The following is a 19,784-nucleotide window of genomic DNA, read 5'->3' on the forward strand; positions in this document are numbered from 1 at the left end:
TGGAGAGTGCCATCCATGTTCTTAAGGAGAACTGATCAGTCTTTCTCTCTTAGCAACTGTCACATGCCAATTGTACCTTATTTGTAGTCCATCTGTGATATTTGCTGTACAAATAATAGTGAAAATTCTTAGTGCCTAAAAATACCAGTTCTAATCACATAATTCAATTACATTATTTATAAACAAGCTAATTAAAACCGTCTGTAAATAGAGACATACTTTACTTTCTCCAGGCGCTTTCTAAGAAAAATAAAAGTAGGTAGAGAATCCTGTTTTCCATTTCCTATATATTTTAAATTTAATTCTTTGAGAATTTCATACATGTACATACAATGTATTTTGGTTATATCCACCTTTCTACATACCACCTTTAACTGCTCTCTGATCACCTTCACATCCCCTCCCGACTCCATGTTTCTTATTATTATTGCTATGCAAAGTTAGTGCATAACATTCAGAGGGAGTTGGAGTAGAAGGAATACCACACAGGGAGCTGTGGAGAGGACTTCCGGTCTGATGGCTCCTAGCAAGCTGATGGATCTTTGCTCCCTCCTCTACTGTTTTTGTTTGTGCATTAAGGGGTTTAGGGCATAATTACATATATAAGAGGACTCTTGGGAAAAAGTCCCATTCCATGGAAAAATGTTTTCATACACACATGCACGCACACACACTCACACATGCCCACACAGCAAGTAGTTTCAGAGGTTTAGCTCCTGTGAGGGTTAAATAAAATAATGGTTATAAAGTGCACTCAGCAGTATCTGCAAATGCTATCCACCCTTGGCCCCAGTGTATTAGCAGAGTTCTTTATCTTCCAAGTCTGACGGGAGCCACAGGAAAAAAAGTTTTAAAGTGTGTGTGTGTGTGTGTGTGTGTGTGTGTGTGTGTGTGTGTGAAGCGAACGATTTCAAAGTATACAACTATCATGTTGCATGAGCTACCCCCCTTTTTATAAGAAGCGCATCTTTCAACAGCTACTAAGGTTTGTTTTTTAGAGGAGGGGGTGGCAATCTGTCATCGAAGTGTTGACAAGTGAAACTGACAAGGCTGAGTTGGTGCAGCTGCAGGGCACTTCAGTACTTTCCAGTGTCTCTCCTATTTGTAGAGAAAGGCTTTCTGTATTTCTTTCATTTTTTTTCTCACTTTGATTTATATACTTTTTAAAACAGTAATTCTGAATTGACAAATTACTTCAGTATTAAAGCGTTGGTTTAGATAAGAGCTTTCAGTGTTCTCTTGTCTTTAACTGAGCCTTAAGAACTATTTCTGAATTTTAATTTATTTTCTCTTCAAAGCCACACTCTCTCTATGTATTCAAGTATAACGTAAAATTATATTTATAGTTATAATTTAGAATGAATTACCATTATCATATAACAAACATTTCTATTTTGTCTTTTTATTGTTGTGATTAAAGTACAGCCTTGAAAACCACTAGTAAGTCCATACTTTTGAAGTTGAGAAAGGTGGGTACCAGAGTCGGCTGCTGATGGGAGGTTATTGTTCTTCCCATGCTGCCATTTGCTTATGCAAGCATCCTTTTTGTCTTCCAAACATGCCCAAAGTAAACTTTACTGATAATTTTGCAAGGTCATGGAAAAGAAGCACTTGAGCTAGAATAATAGAAAACTGTGTGTAGCAAAATATTTAAAATGAGCACCAGCAAACAAGATGTTTGTATTAATAGGAGCCCAGAAAATGGCTGTGCAAAGGTCAGCACTGATCTTTAAATATTAGTGAAATTTAATTTGTTGCATGTAATGAGTAGAAAGAAGAGAAGGCAGGCTTCAGCGAAGAAGCCATTGATAAATTGTCTAAATGTCAAAACTGCTTACCATGTGGAAAATGTTAAATTGACAAGATATATTTAACTAAGTGAATTAAACAGTTTGAAGAATGCTCTAGAGAAATATTTTCCAAATTTAAGTACAACAGGAGACTTAGAAAGTTTTTTGTTTTTTTTTTAATTTGGCCACAGTTTATTTCATGGAAGTAAATGGAGTCCTTCTTTTCCTTCAAGGAATAGAGTTTCCTTTGCTCTCGTTTAGTAAGACTGATGTACAGATTTCTGAGGACTTAGAAAGAGATCACTGTTTGCTTCATCCAGAAATAGCAAATGACCTGCTCTTGCAGCAGTAAAGAAACCATCCCTGGCTGGGCGCCTTATCTTTTTGGCACTTTGGAGGCTGTTAGCTGAATGGAGTTCAGAGAGCTGGGTCATGACCAATTCTTTAAAAGAGAAACTGTAGTTTCTCATTGTCTTCATGTGTAAGGCTTATAAAACCTAAGTGATAATCATCTCCAATGTTTGTAGTGTCATTAGTACACTATGGGAAAAAGAAAGTTGGGCATAAGATAGGAATGTGCAATTCTTGGAGGAAACAGAGTATTTTGAAATATGTGAAACCATGTTTGATCATATTAATGAATAAGAAAATAAAACCTACAAGTAAAAGAATATATTTTTTTTCACTTATCAGATTGAAACAGTGTAAAACTTTGACAGTGCTTCAAAGTGTTAAGGATGGGGGTGGGGAGAGGAAGTCCTGAGTTGAGTGACAGTTTTATATGATACAATCATTATGGATGCTACCACAGCATAAAGTTTTAGTATGTCTTTTCATGGTACTATTATTTGCAAGGCACATGTTAGAAACGTGTTGCTGTTTAGTAAGGGAATGGTTAAGTCAGTTATGATCACGTTCAATGGAACATGAGTATCCTTTCTGGGCTGATCAGTGAAAAGCAGCAAAATATATGTACAGTAAAACATTGGTTTACAAAGCCCTAAAACAAGTTAGGCACGAGTGTGCACATGTGAGTGCACCAAGGGATTCTGAAAGGACACACGGCACTGCACACTATGCTCAGACTCCTTTCAGAGTGGGAGGAGCTTCATGTTTATATGCGTTGTTTGCTTTTAGAACACAAGGAATACTGGAGGTGGTCGTTTCAGGTTCCATCTCCCCACTGTTGGGCATTTCTGCTAATGTCATCTCCATTGGCTTCTGGGAGCCTCCCACATTTCTGGGTCTTTCTAGTGGCTAACACCTACCCCCCTTTTTTCCTTCCCCCCCTTTCACGGCTGCATATTTCTATTCGTTTTTCCTGGCCCTCTAGGCTTCTCACCTGTCTCTTCTCATACCTGATCCTACCCCTCCTTTCTCCCTCCCCCTCCCCTCCCCCACCCAGGTCCCTCCCTTTTTTTGCTTCCTGTGATTATTTTGTTCCCCTTCTAAGTGGGATTGAAGCATCTACACTTGGGCTTTCCTTCTTGTTAAGCTTCATATGGTCTGTGAGCTGTATCATGGGTATTCTGAACTTTTTGGCTAATATCCATTTATCAGTGAGTTCATATCATGCATGTTCTTTTGGATCTGAGTTACCTCACTCGGGATGATATTTTCTTTTCTTTTATTCTTTTTTCTTTTTCTTTTTCTTTTTCTCTTTCCTCTCTCTCTCTCTCTCTCTCTCTCTCTCTCTCTCTCTCTCTCTCTCTCTCTAAGTGATTTTATTGCTTGTGCACACAATAGCATTTATGCCACTAGAACAGAGGCTGTGGTCTTCAGGTAGAACTGTTTCCAATTATCTGAAGAGCCTCCAGATTGATTTCCAGAGTGGTTGTACAATCCCACCAGCAATGGAGGAGTGTTCCTCTTTTTCCACATCCTTGCCAGCATGTGCTGTTTGATCTTGAGTTTTGTTTTGTTTTTTAATCTTAGCTATTCTGATTAGTGTTAGGTGGAATCTCAGAATTGTTCCTGTCTAAAGGAAATGCAGGGACAAACAATGCAGCAGAGACTGAATGAAAGGCCCTCCAGAGGCCACCCCACCTTGAGATGCATCCCATCCACAGACACCGAACCCCAATTCGATTGCTGATGCCAAGATGTGCTTGCAGACAGGAGTCTGCATGGCTGTCCTCCAAGAGGCTCTACTAGCCCCTGACTCAAACAGATGCAGATACTCATAGCCAACCATTGGACTCATAGCCTGGGAACACCATGGAAGAGTTAGGGGAAAGACTGAAGGAGCTGAAGGGGTGACAATCCCATAGGAAGAACAACAGCATCAACTAACCATTCTCCTCAGAGCTCCCAGGGACTAAGCCACCAACCAAAGAGCTTGTATGGGCTGATCCAAGGTTCCCTGCTACATGTGTAGCAGAGGACTGCCTTGTCTCTGCCTTGTCAGTGGGAGGGGATGCACTTGGTCCTGTGGAGGCTTGTTGCCCCAGAGAAGGGGGATTCTAGAAGGGTAAACTGGGAATGTGTAGGTGTGTGAGAGAGCACACTCTTAGAGGCAAAGGGGAGGAGATATAGGGTAAGGAGCTCATGAAGGGGGGTACCTTGGAAGGGGGACAACATTTGAAGTGTAAATAAATAAAATAATTAATTTTAAAAAGAAGAAAGAGGAAAGAAAATTATTTTCCTTTCAATATTTTGTGAGCCAGAGAAAGGAATTTTGAAGGATACTTAAACTCAGAAAATACTACATTGGCCTTTTTGGTCACTTGTACACCTATATCAGCCTTGCTTTAAGACAATTTCTCATGTAAAATTATGTGCATTTATTGGATAGAAGTTGGAGGAAAAATGCTTAACAATAGAATATAAAGAGCCATTATTCAGAGCTGTTTTGAGCTACGATACCAGGCAGTTTAAGAAAAAGCTCACAGTGTAACATGCATCAAATAATTGGTACTGTTTACTTTAATGATCTGTGAAGTTACATGTTTATGTAAACACAATATAGGAGTTAAGATGATGACATTGTTGACAGAGTCTGACCATGAGGAATCAATGATATCAAAATAAGAGAATGGCACTGAGTTTTCTATTTCTTATCACACGTGTACACACACACACACACACACACACACACACACACACACACACACATTCACAGTTGTGAGCTGCCATGTGGGCTCTGGGTCCTTTGGAAGAGCATTCTCTTGGCCATTGCGCCAGCTCTCCAGCCCCTCCCAAGACAGGACTTACTCAGATAATGTTGGCTGTGTCAGTTGACAGTGAAACTAATTAGGTAAGAAGTGTTTCTAGTGCTGTTTGATCTACTTTTATATTGCCTCTACCATTCAACTACTTAATAATGTGTACTAAATCTAAAGTTTCAGAGATAAAAGCATTGGTGATTTTGCACCTCTGTGCATCCATGGGGAGGCCAGAAGACAACCTTAAGAGCTGTCCATCTTGTTTTATGAGACAAGGTTGACCTGGGGCACAGCAATTACAATGGAGTGTTTGGTCAGGAAGCCTCAGAGATCTGCCTGTCTTTCCTTCCCCAGTTCTGGGATTATAATCAAGTGTCAGCATGTCAGAAGTTTTACATAGGTTCTGGGGATTGAACTCAAATTCTCATGCTTGTAGGGTAAACATTTCACTAATTGAGCTTTCATCTCCTTAGCCCCAAGTATTTATTACCTTTTGACCCTTTTGGGATACTTGGAGTAGGAGCTCATTATTAAGCAAATGTGCCTTTGCCATTTAAGTCTAAAATGAGTCTTCCAAAAAGATCTGGAACTTTATATGCTATACTGATTTTATGTAACTTTGACAGAGCACTGGTTGAAATAGCTTGAAGGAGGAAGGATTTATTTGGCTTACAGCTTCAGGAGATATAAGCCCACTGTGCCAGGAAAAGCATGGTAGTGAGGCAGCCCCATCCATAACTCGGGGAACTCGGAGTACAGGTTGTTCACATTCTGGTAGATTAGGAAGTAAAGAGCTCCTGACAAGAATTGGAGGCAGGTACAACTTTAAAGTTCAACTACTGTGGTCTGTCCACGAGCTAGGCCTCAAAGCTTCGTAACTTCCTTTAAAAAGGTCCACTTTCTGAGGAACATCTGTTTTATAGCACACGAGTCTGTGAGAGATAGTCTGCATTCAGTGCATGCTATAGGACACCAGTTTTAATACAGGAACTATCTAGATACACCTTAAATAATAATTTGAAACATTAGAGGGGAATATCACTAAGGCAGGTAGTTCATCATTTGATAACTGCTGCTTGAATAAAATTAAAGGATAAAATCCTCACATTATAGGTAGTTGGCTATGTAATGCTCATTTATAATGCTCAGCCCTTCTCATCTTCAAAGCATTGTACAACATTAATTAATGCTTACAACATCCTTGAAAATGTAGGTCAATATCATTATCCCTGTTTGTGCATGTGGGGAAATTGAGGCAGAGAGGCTAAATGATTTGGGTGAATTTATCATAGCAGGATTAGAATAAAGGCATTTTTGGCTCAGAGCCCAGAAATCAGAACAGTGGAACCACACCCTTTTGTAGAAGGCTTAATTCTGTGCCCTTGATAAAACATGATTTCTTATTAAATCATATTGAGATCATCTCTACATTCAAATTCATAGCTAGCAAGTTTGATCACAATATAACTCTCCCCACATGCCTTACTTTCATAGCATTCCTGACTCACTATTAATTAAATTATTTTTTTCCATAATTATCTTGTAAAATAATCCCAATATTTATCTCCATGTTTTTCATCTGGAATTTCACTCAGTGACCTTCACTTTGCAGTTTGTAAATTTTAAGTGGTGCTTATAATTCTGTTTTTTTGTTTTTTTGTTTTTTTGTTTTTTTTCTAGCTGGTCAGGCATACTATGTAGATGGTTCTCTCTCAATCTCCCATTGTTTCCAGAATCCCACTTTTTTTTTTAAAACATGGGCAAATCTCACTCCTCTTAGACTCCCCTTTGCTGTGGTATTTTAGTCCAGCTCTTTCTTGTGAGATAAGGTAAGCCAATAGGAACTGGTCTGGGTAAGGGGTTTCTGGGAAGCGAGTGTGGCTAAGAATAGTATGCATGAGTCCTTTGCTGTGGTAAACCGTGTGGTCACAACCTAAGTTCATGCTGACACGAGAGCTAAAGGGTAACAAGACACCAAGTAGCAAGGTCAGTGGTTAGGAACACTAAGTGTGTGGACTTAGTTAGTGGTTGAACCAGTTACCACAGTGGTCGGTGATGGTTCTGGGCCCACTTACAGAGCTTGAGATGAGGAGGCAAGCCTGCTCCCCTGGGCTTTGTGGAAGCATAAACATCTTGGCAGCCATCTGCTTTTTGTCACTTCCATAATTATGAGTGCTCAGGGCCTGTTGTCTTTCTGTAAGATCCATCCATCCTTCCTTCTTCCTTCCTTCCTTCCTTCCTTCCTTCCTTCCTTCCTTCCTTCCTTCCTTCCTTCCTTCCTTCCTTCCTCCCTCCCTCCCTCCCTCCCTCCTTCCCTTCTTCCCTCCTTCCCCTCCCTCCCTCCCTCCTTCCTTCATCCCCTCCTTCCTTCCTTTCCTCCTTCCCTCTCTCCATCTCTCTCTCTTACATTCCAACTACTACCACCCCAATTCAAGTGCTTGCTGCCTGCTACTTCAGCTGTCTTTCTAACAGGCCCCTCATGTATCCACACTTCCTCCTCTCTTCTTGTTTGCCATCTTTCCAGGTAATATTGCAATAATTATAACCTGAAACATTTCATTATTTTACTATTTAGCCACTGTTTAGTAAGCATAAGTCCAAATTCTGAAATTTGACATTCAAAGACATCCTTTGTTTAGCCTGATTTATCTGTGCTACCTGCTCACTAAATCAAGAGTGTAAGAATAAATGTAATTAAGCTTGCATTTTTCTAATTCTTTATGTGTTCTGCTCCTTCATTATTTTCAACCTGTATTTCCCTCATGCACCAGTCCTCTATCAGTCCTCAAATACTTTATATGATTATTTCTTTAGCTGGGTCTGATGGTGTATACTTTTGATCCCAGCACTCAGGAGGCAGAAGCAGGTAGACTATTGTGAGTTTGAGCTCAGTCTGTCTGCATAGAGAGTTCAAGGACCAGGGCAGGATGGCTACATAGTGAAACCTAGTTTCTAAAATAATTAATAATAATAATAATAATAATAATAATAATAAAGAACAATAATAACTTCTTTACCAAATGATTCCATCTACTTGGCATCTGGATCATTTTGTTTATTTTGCTAAAGTGGCATATATTGCAGATTTAATATTCCACAGTGGTTTTGTGTGCTATGGCAGATTAAATACTGTTTGATAATTGAGACCCTGTATCTGAGATAAGTGCTCTTTATGGTCAGTTATTTAGATGTAATTAGTCTCTGTGATCACAAATGAGCAGTGGTCCCTAGTAGTCCAGTACACTAAATTAGCCCAAGTTTGAGGTCTTGTTATTTTGAGACTCCTTTGCCCCCTTTTGCATAAACTTTGCTTGTTTTGTTCAGTGTTGAAAGTTTTTGGAAAAAAAATTGTGGTAATATGTCTATGATCAGATACGTTCATGAATACACTTAACAAGTATTTAATGATACTCTGTGCTAGTAATATTAGAGAAGTAATTATATGGTAACACACTGAATTTTATGTAATTGATGAATAATTATGATTGTAACAATGCAGTGAACCAGTGGTTTATGTAAATTTCTGCCATTTAGTTATCGTTCTTTTTAAATATTTTCAATTAGATACCTTAAGGAAATATATGATAAGTAGCAAGTATATGTTCCTAAGAAAGATCCCCTCAGGCCCCTGAAGTATTCAGCTACTATACATCCATTTTAAATGTCTCCTTGGCGCCATGGTGTCCTAGCACTGTTTTTTTCTTGCTTCATTATTTTTCTGCTATCATGTTTTACATTAGAGTTTGATTTGCCCTGAAGCTTTCTTTCCTCCTCAGAGCAGTCAAACTAGCTGGCTTCAGAAGACAGGTAACTGCAGAACCGCTTTGGCAGGAGACAGGTATTTTGCAATTGAGTAAGTGTAAGTAATCTCTCCTTCTCAACTATATATTTATTTTCCAAGAGAACATTCCTGGAAGCATGCTGCTAAGAGATTTCTATTCTGAATGTTATTGTGGATAGTAATCATTCTAATGTACCGAGATGGAGGCAAGTGATGGGAAGCCTGCCTGCAGACACAGGAGCCTTGGAGGATGGAGTCGGAATTTAAGAGGATTTTCTTACCTGCCTGTCCTCATGTACTCATTGTCCGTGCTCCCACCAGCTCTTCCTCAGACAGAGCACCACCTTAAAGTTAAATCACACTGTTTATCTAGTCATGAAGACTAAATGTTCGAGTTACAAAATGGTCTTCTGCGACAACAGAAACGGACTGCATTGTATAATTGAAATAAACAGAGTACAATGTTAAAGATATTTAAAAATGAGTGAAAATTTAAATTATGGTTGTCATTTCTTCTGTTATTTTTGAGTCATTATTTTCAAGATCCTGTCTTTTTTGCTTGACACAGCTATTTTTGTTCTGGTCCTGGGTCCCCCTGAGAAACACACAAGGACACTAAGTGGACTAGAGTTTCTCAGCTTGGGGCCCCCTGTTTGACTGTTCTTTCAATTCCTCCAAAATACGGAGTGCTTCTGAAATTCTTTTCTTTCCTACTTCAAAACAGCTATTTATGTACTAATATAATATTTGGATGGAACAAGCTCAGTCTAGATTACTTCCTCCAGGCAGGTTTTTCATACCAGGAAATTACCAGCATTCTTTTTTCACTGGTGGCATTCCTGAGTCAGATGCAAGATGTTTTAAACGTGTTTAAAAAACCTGTATGGGTTTAAGATGCCAAGGCTCTCGGAGGTTAAAGGAAGGTACTAATTTGGTCTCTTTCTTCCCTTCCCATCTAGTTACATTGTAGATTTTATTGAAGTCATTTTATTTATTTCATTTATTTACTCTTCAATTTTTTACAGTTTTCCTGGCATATCATTGAATTTCAAGAAAAAAATAAAAAAGGATGAATACCCACACATGGCTGTTTCTCTCCCTCTCTCCTTTGATGCAAAGTCCCACTTAAGTGGGGGATTCACAGGATTGTGCCGTGTGTTTACGAGGGAGTCTAATTGTGGCCTCCCTGATCGTTTTCTCTTTATCTGCTTCACTTGTATGTACTTCAGCTTCTTGCTGCATCCTTTCCCAAATGCTGCGGATCTCTCCTTGACCCATATCTGCTTTTTACTGGGCACAGATCCTCTTCTGTCTTGCATGGCGTACTTTCTCTGAGTAAGGAGCCCTGTGGCTCCTTGCTGCTTGCTTAGCCTGGACACCACATCTGCAGCAGCACAGTGTAGTCCATTAACCCTCACTACAGCCTGATATGATCCTGGGTGCTGAACTGGTGCTGTGGCCAGAGGTTGTACTGACTCTGCAAGTTGCCCTGTGGGAAATGCAAAGAATGAGCTGCTTTGCCCTTGACATCTTTGCTCTCTACAAAGCTCATGTTGTCTTTTCTCCCAATTCCATAATATTATTTTATGACTTCCAAATTAAAAAATATGTAACATATAGCATACATATGTTTATATATGCATATGTATGTATATATAAACACACACACATATATACATGTATATGTATACACATATATATGTAATGCTCCAATGTGTACTGCTACTAAGAATGTCTTCTACCCTCCATTTTGTTATCAGGAGAAAGCTGTGGCATGTTTATTTCTACTGAATTGACTTAAAACAGAATTCCAGGTATTGTTTCCTTTTAGTATGTAAGTAAAACTATAGTCTTTAATCTGTAAACTTTTGCCTTGTAATAGCTTATAGTCTTTATGCAACTAGGCAGATTCGTCAGCCTTGCCTTTGCCCACATTTCTATAAATTATTGTTATTGGCATTTGAATAAACTCTAAAGTGAGGAAAAGGGTTTTTATTTTGTAATATAGTTTACAAGTTGGTGACAACTAATACTCAGTGTCAGAGGGAGTATGTACCTGCTTCATCACATCCTTGTTCAACACAATGAAATGCCAGTCTGTCTGTGTGTGGTAATTCAAATGTCCTCTCTTGTGTATGGTCTTCTTTATATAAGGATGCTTTTCCTTCATAAACCACCTTTTCTGTTTAGTACTTACTCATTAAGTCATCAGTATGCAGGAGACTTCAGCATCTGGTTACCACAGGGCAGATACTGAGATAAAGATATTGAGGGGTCCTTTGCTTCATTAACTGCCTTTGAAGATATTTTGATGCAAGAAGAAAAATTTAGGATCATTTCAAAAATTACTACAGCCTGCTTTCCTTCTTATCCCTTCTTTGCTTGTTTGCCTCCTCCCTCCCGCCCTCCCTGCCTGCCTGCCTCCCTCTCTGTGTGTATTGTGCATGGTGCTTGCATGCAAGTGTGTAGGTGTGGAGGCCTGTGCATAAGCCCAGGCAGGACCAAGAGGGCTCTTCTTTTCTCCTCTGATCTGGGACAGGGCTCTCAGTGAAGGGGAAGCTCACCAGTTGGCCAGTGAGCTCTTGGGACCTGCCTATCTCCATTCCAATGCTAGGAGCACAGGCATGGACAACCATACTTGTTTTGTTTGGGTGCTGGGCATTCATACTTATGTTTTCATGCTTGCAGCACTACATCAAGCTGCCAATGGAGCCACCTTCCTAGCTCTCTTTCCTACTCATTTCAACTTTATCATTGCGTACCTTTCCACCTATATCTACCACTGACTTTTGGAGCATGCCATCCTTTTCATCAAACTACCATATACACTTCTGTGCTTCTTTTTTTTTCTTCAATTTTTTTTATTAGATATTTTTTTCATTTACATTTCAAATGCTATCTCGAAAGTCCCCTATACCCTTCCTATGCCCAGCTCCCCTACCCACCCACTCCCACTTCCTGGCCCTGGTGTTCCCCTGTACTGGGGCATATAAAGTTTGCAAGACCAAGGGGCCTCTCTTCCCAATGATGGCCGACTAGGCCATCTTCTGCTACATATGCAGCTAGAGACATGAGCTCTGGGGGTACTGGTTAGTTCATATTGTTGTTCCACCTATAGGGTTGCAGACCCCTTCAGCTCCTTGGGTACTTTCTCTAGCTCCTCCATTGGGGGCCCTGTGTTCCATCCAATAGATGACTGTGAACATCCACTTCTGTATTTGCCAGGTACTGGCCTGGCCTCACACAAGACAGCTATATCAGGGTCCTTTCAGCAAAATCTTGCTGGCATATGCAATAGTGTCTGGGTTTGGTGGCTGATTATGGGATGGATCCCTGAGTGGGGCAGTCTCTGGATGGTCCATCCTTTCATTTTAGCTCCAAACTTTGTCTCTGTAACTCCTTCCATGGGTATTTTGTTCCCTATTCTAAGGAGGAATGAAGTATGCACACGTTGGTCTTCGTTCTTCTTGATTTTTTTTTGTTTTGCAAATTGTATCTTGGGTATTCTAGGTTTCTGTGCTAATATCCACTTATCAATGAGTGCATATCAAGTGACTTCTTTTGTGATTGGGTTTCATCACTCAGGATGAGATCCTCCAGACACATCCATTTGCCCAAGAATTTCTTAAATTCATTGTTTTTAATAGCTGAGTAGTACTCCATTGTGTAAAAGTACCACATTTTCTGTATCCATTCCTCTGTTGAGGGACATCTGGGTTCTTTCCAGCTTCTGGCTATTATAAATAAGGCTGCTATGAACATAGTGGAGCATGTGTCCTTCTTACCAGTTGGAACATCTTCTGAGTATATGCCCATGAGAGGTATTGCTGGATCTTCCGGTAGTACTATGTCCAATTTTCTGAGGAACCGCCAGACTGATTTCCAGAGTGGTTGTACAAGCTTGCAAACCCACCAACAATGGAGGAGTGTTCCTCTTTCTTTACATCCTCGCTAGCATCTGCTGTCACCTGAATTTTTGATCTTAGCCATTCTGACTGGTGTGAGGCTTCACTGAGTTAGAAAGGGCAATTTGCAAATTCATCTGGAATAACAAAAAACCTAGGATAGCAAAAACTATTCTCAACAATAAAAGAACCTGTGGTGGAATCACCATGCCTGACCTCAAGCTGTACTACAGAGCAATTGTGATAAAAACTGTATGCTACTGGTACAGCGACAGACAGGTAGATCAATGGAATAGAATTGAAGACCCAGAAATGAACCCACACACCTATGGTCACTTGATGTTTGACAAGGGAGCTAAAACCATCCAATGGAAAAAAGACAGCATTTTCAACAAATGGTGCTGGCTCAACTGGTGGTTACCTTGTAGAAGAATGCGAATTGATCCATTCTTATCTCCCTGTACAAAACTCCTGTGCTTCTGTACACACCAGTACTCCTACAGAACACTGGTTGAGCCTGTGAGGGAGCCTGAGCAGGTTTCAAGTTTGCCTTCACCAGCAGATGGCTGTGTGACCTCAGTTCCACATTGTAGTACTGTGATTGCCACAAATAACTAGGAGGATAAAATGAGTTGGGATATGCATGTTTAGAACAAATATTTAGTGTTATCCACCACTACCACTATCTCCTCCTCCTCTTCTTCCTCCTCGATTCCTTCTCCTTCTCTTTCTCATCCTTCTCTTCCTCCTCGTCCATCGTCATCATCATGAAACTATTGAGATCCTGTGCTTCTCTTGAAGACCCATGGGAAAATTTCAAACTCTGAGGTTTCTTACAGTTCTGCTGTTGAGGCAGAATTGGGTCCCACTTTTAAGTTATCACATTTTTCATTTTTTCCTCTTTAGTCCATGGAACATAGTGTCTGTTTGCAGAACACATGTTTCTTGATGGTTGTGATTATATCCTCGTTCTGTGGAGGTGAGCTTAGGGCAAGGGAAGTTTCTGTTAAGTCTAAAATTACTTTGGTTATTACCCATATGAATAATGCGGGAAATGTTTTAGTCACTCCTAATGTTAAAGGAGCTGAAGAGTCCTTTCATCTGTTAAAAGTAGTCTTAAAATTGTTTCACATTTGTTTTCTAGAGGTTTATTGAAATGAAAACTTCTTTTGCAGTTTCTAAAATGTGCCTAGTTTAAATTGATATATATTTCTAATATATATCACATGCTATATGAATTTCTAATCAAATATTGGAAAGTTATATAAATTTATTTTAATACTTTTAAAATGTGAACTTTTTCCAGAGTCTCACTTTCTTTCTCCTAATCAGTCCAAATTGATAAGGTTTTATAAGATTATTTTTAGAGCATCAATAGTGTATGTTACTTGTCCCTGCTCCTAAACTTAGGAAGAAATTCAGGATGTATACTTTAACTATTCTGAGTTTTAAAATATGCTTGGATTGTCTATCATAATATGCATCTTACTGTATGAATAGTAATGAAGTTTTATACAGTTTACTTTTAAGTAACTGTACCTCATATGAGAGTAACTATACTCCATTTACCTTGCATATTCCATTGTAGTCTGTTTATGTGTAGGGTATCTAAAATATTTACAACATATATTAAAACGTATGCGCCTGTACTCAGTAACCACATAGCAGACCTACTTCTCCTAAAACTTATGTCTTAGAAGATGTTCATACACTAAATAATTCTAAGTATGTGCAGAGCTGTAATCAAACATATGATATTGAACACACAAATATAGATAGTCTCTTTATCACATTCCTCAATGTGATGACATAGTAAATTCAGGAAAAGAAGTCTATTTTTCTTTTTCTAGAGCTTATTTCTGTATGGTTAACTGATAAATGAAGATGTGTTTAATCTAATGGACCATATCCCAAATATTATTTTTAAAAGGGGTTTAGATTATATATAAATATATATGACTATATAAAATAGTTAATTGGTACTCCTTTCCTCCCTAATTACTTTGAACAGGACAGAGATTTCCTCTGCTGTCAGATGTCTTTCTGCTTGACTGAACTACACCTGTGGTCTCTGAAAAGCACCTTACACATTGCGGGTAAGTGAGCTCTGGTTAGGCCTCTTTAGTCTCTTATGCTCTGTCACAGAACTGGCAAGGCTGGGGCCTGGGCTTGCCATATAGACTTGGAGTCTCTTTTTTCATCCTCAGTGAAAACCTGGGTAATGAAAGAGCTCCCTTTAAATACCCCTATTAACTTATTTTTTGGCCTGAGTTATGAGATAAATCTTACTAGTCTAATAGCTCATCCTAAAGATACATACCTTCATTTTTTAAATTGGCCTTGTTCAACTGGTATATGGTCATACAATTTTGCAGGCTAGCTCATAAAAATACATTTCTGTTTGATATTAAAAACATTTTAAATATGTACCTGAGATGTAGGTCTTTGTTCTTTGTGTTTTGTATGTGTTTCTTGAGTGGAAATAATATAATTATGTTTTAACAATGTTTATTAATACTATAGGCTAAGATATATTTTATTAGAAAACAACTTATAAAAATACTCTTCTATTTCAATTATCCAGAGTAATTTTTTTAGAAATACATTTTTACTTACATTACTTTTATATCTTGTGAAGTACCGTTTATTTTAATATTGAATGTACAATAACATGAATATAATGTTTCAGTTTTTCCTTAAGGTATATAGAGATGGAATTTCTAGTTTAAAATTTGATACATATTTTCTTCTTCCCAAAACCCTTTTAAAATAAGATTAACTGAATTAAAATAAAGATTCATAAATGCACTATACCTGAGATTAGGAAAAGGACACCTGCAATCAGACACCTTTTGCCTGGAGAAGAGAATTCCAGTGACAGCCATTATAGACGAGAACTTTGGAAGGGTGCAGAAACTTGAGGAGTATGCATTGCAGAAGATGAGGATGTGGCACCAGGCTGACAGCCAAGGGGATGCACGCCTGCAGAAAGGAATGAGACACCTCCATGATGTGGAAATACTTAATTAAGGAGGCTCCAAACCCTAGACACCAAAGCCACTGGAGGAAGACCTGCTGAACGGAAAGCAGAGGAATTGAAGCTGATGTGTTGATGATTGAGGTCTTCTTCATCACCCTCGATTCCGAGGATGCTTTCTGACCTGTTTATTTGCCAAGAAAGAAGGAGCTTGGAAATAGAATCCTTTCCTGCGGTTACTGCCCGACCTCCCAGAAGAAAACATCTACACGGATGTTTTAGTGGTCTTGTGCAAATCACTCTGGCCCCTGGCTGGTCAGTGAAGCCTACTGAGTGAAACCTGTTCCGGGTTGGAAGGCGTCAGGAGATGTCCAGAGCATCGCTTCTGAGAGAGCTGGGGAATCATCAGACACCTGAACGTTTCTACGGGAAAGAGGACAAGTAATAAAAAGAAAACAGGTGAAAGGGGTTCTGGAAAAACAAAGATGAAGTAGGAAAGGGAAAGAAAATAAAACTAAGGAAAGGGCTGGATTCACGAAGCAAAATCCAAATACAGATTCTAAGAAATGCTGAACTGATCTCCTAAAATTGAATGCATATCACAAGAAACAAAACTTTAACATTAGAAGTGAAAAACTGTCTCAGAAAATACTTTTCTTGTGTTTCATATGCAGATGCTTCTTCTCGTTGCTTCTACAACTGTAGTTACCCAGTCAGTCCTTCTTAGATACTCTCTGTGAGTTCCTGTGTCCACTCTCCCTATGAGGGCACCCTCACGCCATGTGATCCTAGCACGAGTTAGATGACCTCCTTGTCTTGCTCTTCTCCACACCAGGCTGTTATTCCCAGTGTGTGTGCTTTGTGCCTGAAGAGGCTCTAACAGATTGCATCATCTGATTACTGCATGGGCATCTTCCTCATCCAGCCCTGGTCCTTCTCAAACAGGTCTTCCTGTGTGGATTCCCTTGTCTCACTTACGTTCAGTCTCACTTAGCCAGGCCACTAAGCCCGGATTTGTGTATGGAATTCAAGGTCCCTTAATTAAGGTCTTCCTAGTCCTATGTTAGAGTCGTAAATATATTGATGTAGGAAACGGTATTGTAATTATAACTGTGGTTTTTTAATAGGAAATATTGCTTGCATATATAATGTCTGCAGCTCTTAGCTCATAGCTTTAAATAACAAGAAACTTTTAAGATTGAAGTGTAACATATGTACTGAAAAGTGTACAGTTTGTAAGAGTATGCTGTGAACTATCAAAAGGTGAGCACACTCCTGAAACCACTGCTCAGCCTAACAAATTATTCTAAGTACTCAAGGGGCCTCAGTCTTAGTCAGTGTTTGGTAGATGTTTTCCATCTGACATCCAATTGCACTCTTTAACATTATGTCTTAATTTCTTTTTTTTTTTTTTTATACATTGGTTTATTCTTAATGCATAATATAATTATTGTAGCAATTTTGTACAACATCACATGTTTATTTTTATTGAATACTATTTAAACATTAGTTTTTCTTTTTTTTTTTTTTTTTTTTTTTTTTTTTTTCCATTTTTTATTAGGTATTTCGCTCATTTACATTTGCAGTGCTATACCAAAAGTCCCCCATAGCCACCCACCCCCTCTCCCCTACCCACCCACTCCCCTTTTATGGCCCTGGCGTTCCCCTGTACTGGGGCATATAAAGTTTGCGTGTCCAATGGGCCTCTCTTTCCAGTGATGGCCGACTAGGCCATCTTTTGATGCATATGCAGCTAGAGTCAAGAGCTCCGGGGTACTGGTTAGTTCATAATGTTGTTCCACCTATAGGGTTGCAGATCCCTTTAGCTTCTTTGGTACTTTCTCTAGCTCCTTCATTGGGGGCCATGTGATCCATCCAATAGCCGACTGTGAGCATCCACTTCTATGTTTGCTAGGCCCAGGCATACTCTGACAAGAGACAGCTATATCAGGGTCCTTTCAGCATAATCTTGCTAGTGTATGCAATGGTGTCAGCATTTGGAAGCTGATTATGGGATGGATCCCCGGATATGGTAGTGTCTACATGGTCCATCCTTTTATCTCAACTCCAAACTTTGTCTCTGTAACTCCTTCCAAGGGTGTTTTGCTCCCACTTCTAAGGAGGGGCATAGTGTTCACACTTCAGTCTTCATTTTTCTTGAGTTTCATGTGTTTAGGAAATTGTATCTTATATCTTGGGTATCTTAGGTTTTGGGCTAATATCCACTTATCAGTGAGTACATATTGTGTGAGTTCCTTTGTGAATGTGTTACCTCACTCAGGATGATGCCCTCCAGGTCCATCCATTTGGCCAGGAATTTCATAAATTCATTCTTTTTAATAGCTGAGTAGTACTCCATTGTGTAGATGTACCACATTTTCTGTATCCATTCCTCTGTTGAGGGGCATCTGGGTTCCTTCCAGCTTCTGGCTATTATAAATAAGGCTGCTATGAACATAGTGGAGCATGTGTCCTTCTTACCAGTTGGGGCATCTTCTGGATATATGCCCAGGAGAGGTATTGCTGGATCCTCCGGTAGTACTATATCCAGTTTTCTGAGGAACCGCCAGACTGATCTCCAGAGTGGTTGTACAAGCCTGCAATCCCACCAACAATGGAGGAGTGTTCCTCTTTCTCCACATCCACGCCAGCATCTGCTGTCACCTGAATTTTTGATCTTAGCCATTCTGACTGGTGTGAGGTGGAATCTCAGGGTTGTTTTGATTTGCATTTCCCTGATGATTAAGGATGTTGAGCATTTTTTCAGGTGCTTCTCTGCCATTCGGTATTCCTCAGGTGAGAATTCTTTGTTCAGTTCTGAGCCCCATTTTTTAATGGGGTGATTTGATTTTCTGAAGTCCACCTTCTTGAGTTCTTTATATATGTTGGATATTAGTCCCCTATCTGATTTAGGATAGGTAAAGATCCTTTCCCAATCTGTTGGTGGTCTTTTTGTCCTATTGACGGTGTCTTTTGCCTTGCAGAAACTTTGGAGTTTCATTAGGTCCCATTTGTCAATTCTCGATCTTACAGAGCAAGCCATTGCTGTTCTGTTCAGGAATCTTTCCCCTGTACCCATATCTTCAAGGCTTTTCCCCACTTTCTCCTCTATAAGTTTCAGTGTCTCTGGTTTTATGTGAAGTTCCTTGATCCACTTAGATTTGACCTTAGTACAAGGAGATAAGTATGGATCGATTCGCATTCTTCTACATGATAACAACCAGTTGTGCCAGCACCAATTGTTGAAAATGCTGTCTTTCTTCCACTGGATGGTTTTAGCTCCCTTGTCGAAGATCAAGTGACCATAGGTGTGTGGGTTCATTTCTGGGTCTTCAATTCTATTCCATTGGTCTACTTGTCTGTCTCTATACCAGTACCATGCAGTTTTTATCACAATTGCCCTGTAGTAAAGCTTTAGGTCAGGCATGGTGATTCCACCAGAGGTTCTTTTATCCTTGAGAAGAGTTTTTGCTATCCTAGGTTTTTTGTTATTCCAGATGAATTTGCAAATTGCTCCTTCTAATTCGTTGAAGAATTGAGTTGGAATTTTGATGGGGATTGCATTGAATCTGTAGATTGCTTTTGGCAAGATAGCCATTTTTACAATGTTGATCCTGCCAATCCATGAGCATGGGAGATCTTTCCATCTTCTGAGATCTTCTTTAATTTCTTTCTTCAGAGACTTGAAGTTTTTATCATACAGATCTTTTACTTCCTTAGTTAGAGTCACGCCGAGATATTTTATATTATTTGTGACTATTGAGAACGGTGTTGTTTCCCTAATTTCTTTCTCAGCCTGTTTATTCTTTGTGTAGAGAAAGGCCATTGACTTGTTTGAGTTAATTTTATATCCAGCTACTTCACCAAAGCTGTTTATCAGGTTTAGGAGTTCTCTGGTGGAATTTTTAGGGTCACTTATATATACTATCATATCATCTGCAAAAAGTGATATTTTGACTTCCTCTTTTCCAATTTGTATCCCCTTGATCTCCTTTTGTTGTCGAATTGCTCTGGCTAATACTTCAAGTACTATGTTGAAAAGGTAGGGAGAAAGTGGGCAGCCTTGTCTAGTCCCTGATTTTAGTGGGATTGCTTCCAGCTTCTCTCCGTTTACTTTGATGTTGGCTACTGGTTTGCTGTAGATTGCTTTTATTATGTTTAGGTATG

At 39.3% G+C, this 19,784-nt stretch overlaps 1 protein-coding gene across 17 annotated transcripts in view; it reads left to right on the forward strand.

Annotated features, from left to right (window-relative positions):
• Window positions 1-19,784, forward strand: part of Wdpcp (WD repeat containing planar cell polarity effector) — a 326,719-nt gene that overhangs the window by 65,606 nt on the left and 241,329 nt on the right. For 9 of the 17 annotated variants that reach the window (XM_006514636.3, XM_030245786.1, XM_006514631.4 and 6 more), the window contains one exon: window positions 14,652-14,736. The exons of 1 other annotated variant lie outside the window; for it this stretch is intronic. In XM_006514636.3, the coding sequence (XP_006514699.1) occupies window positions 14,676-14,736 (61 nt within the window). In that variant the 5' untranslated portion in view covers window positions 14,652-14,675. Of the gene's footprint in view, window positions 1-1,420; window positions 1,470-8,730; window positions 8,808-10,495; window positions 10,550-14,651; window positions 14,737-15,414; window positions 16,077-19,784 lie in introns of all 17 variants that reach the window. 7 more of the 17 variants (XM_006514635.4, XM_030245783.1, XM_030245784.1 and 4 more) reach the window with 4 other exon arrangements.

The sequence above is a fragment of the Mus musculus genome, chromosome 11 (assembly GCF_000001635.26).
Source record: "Mus musculus strain C57BL/6J chromosome 11, GRCm38.p6 C57BL/6J".
NCBI classification, from domain to species: Eukaryota; Metazoa; Chordata; class Mammalia; order Rodentia; family Muridae; genus Mus; species Mus musculus.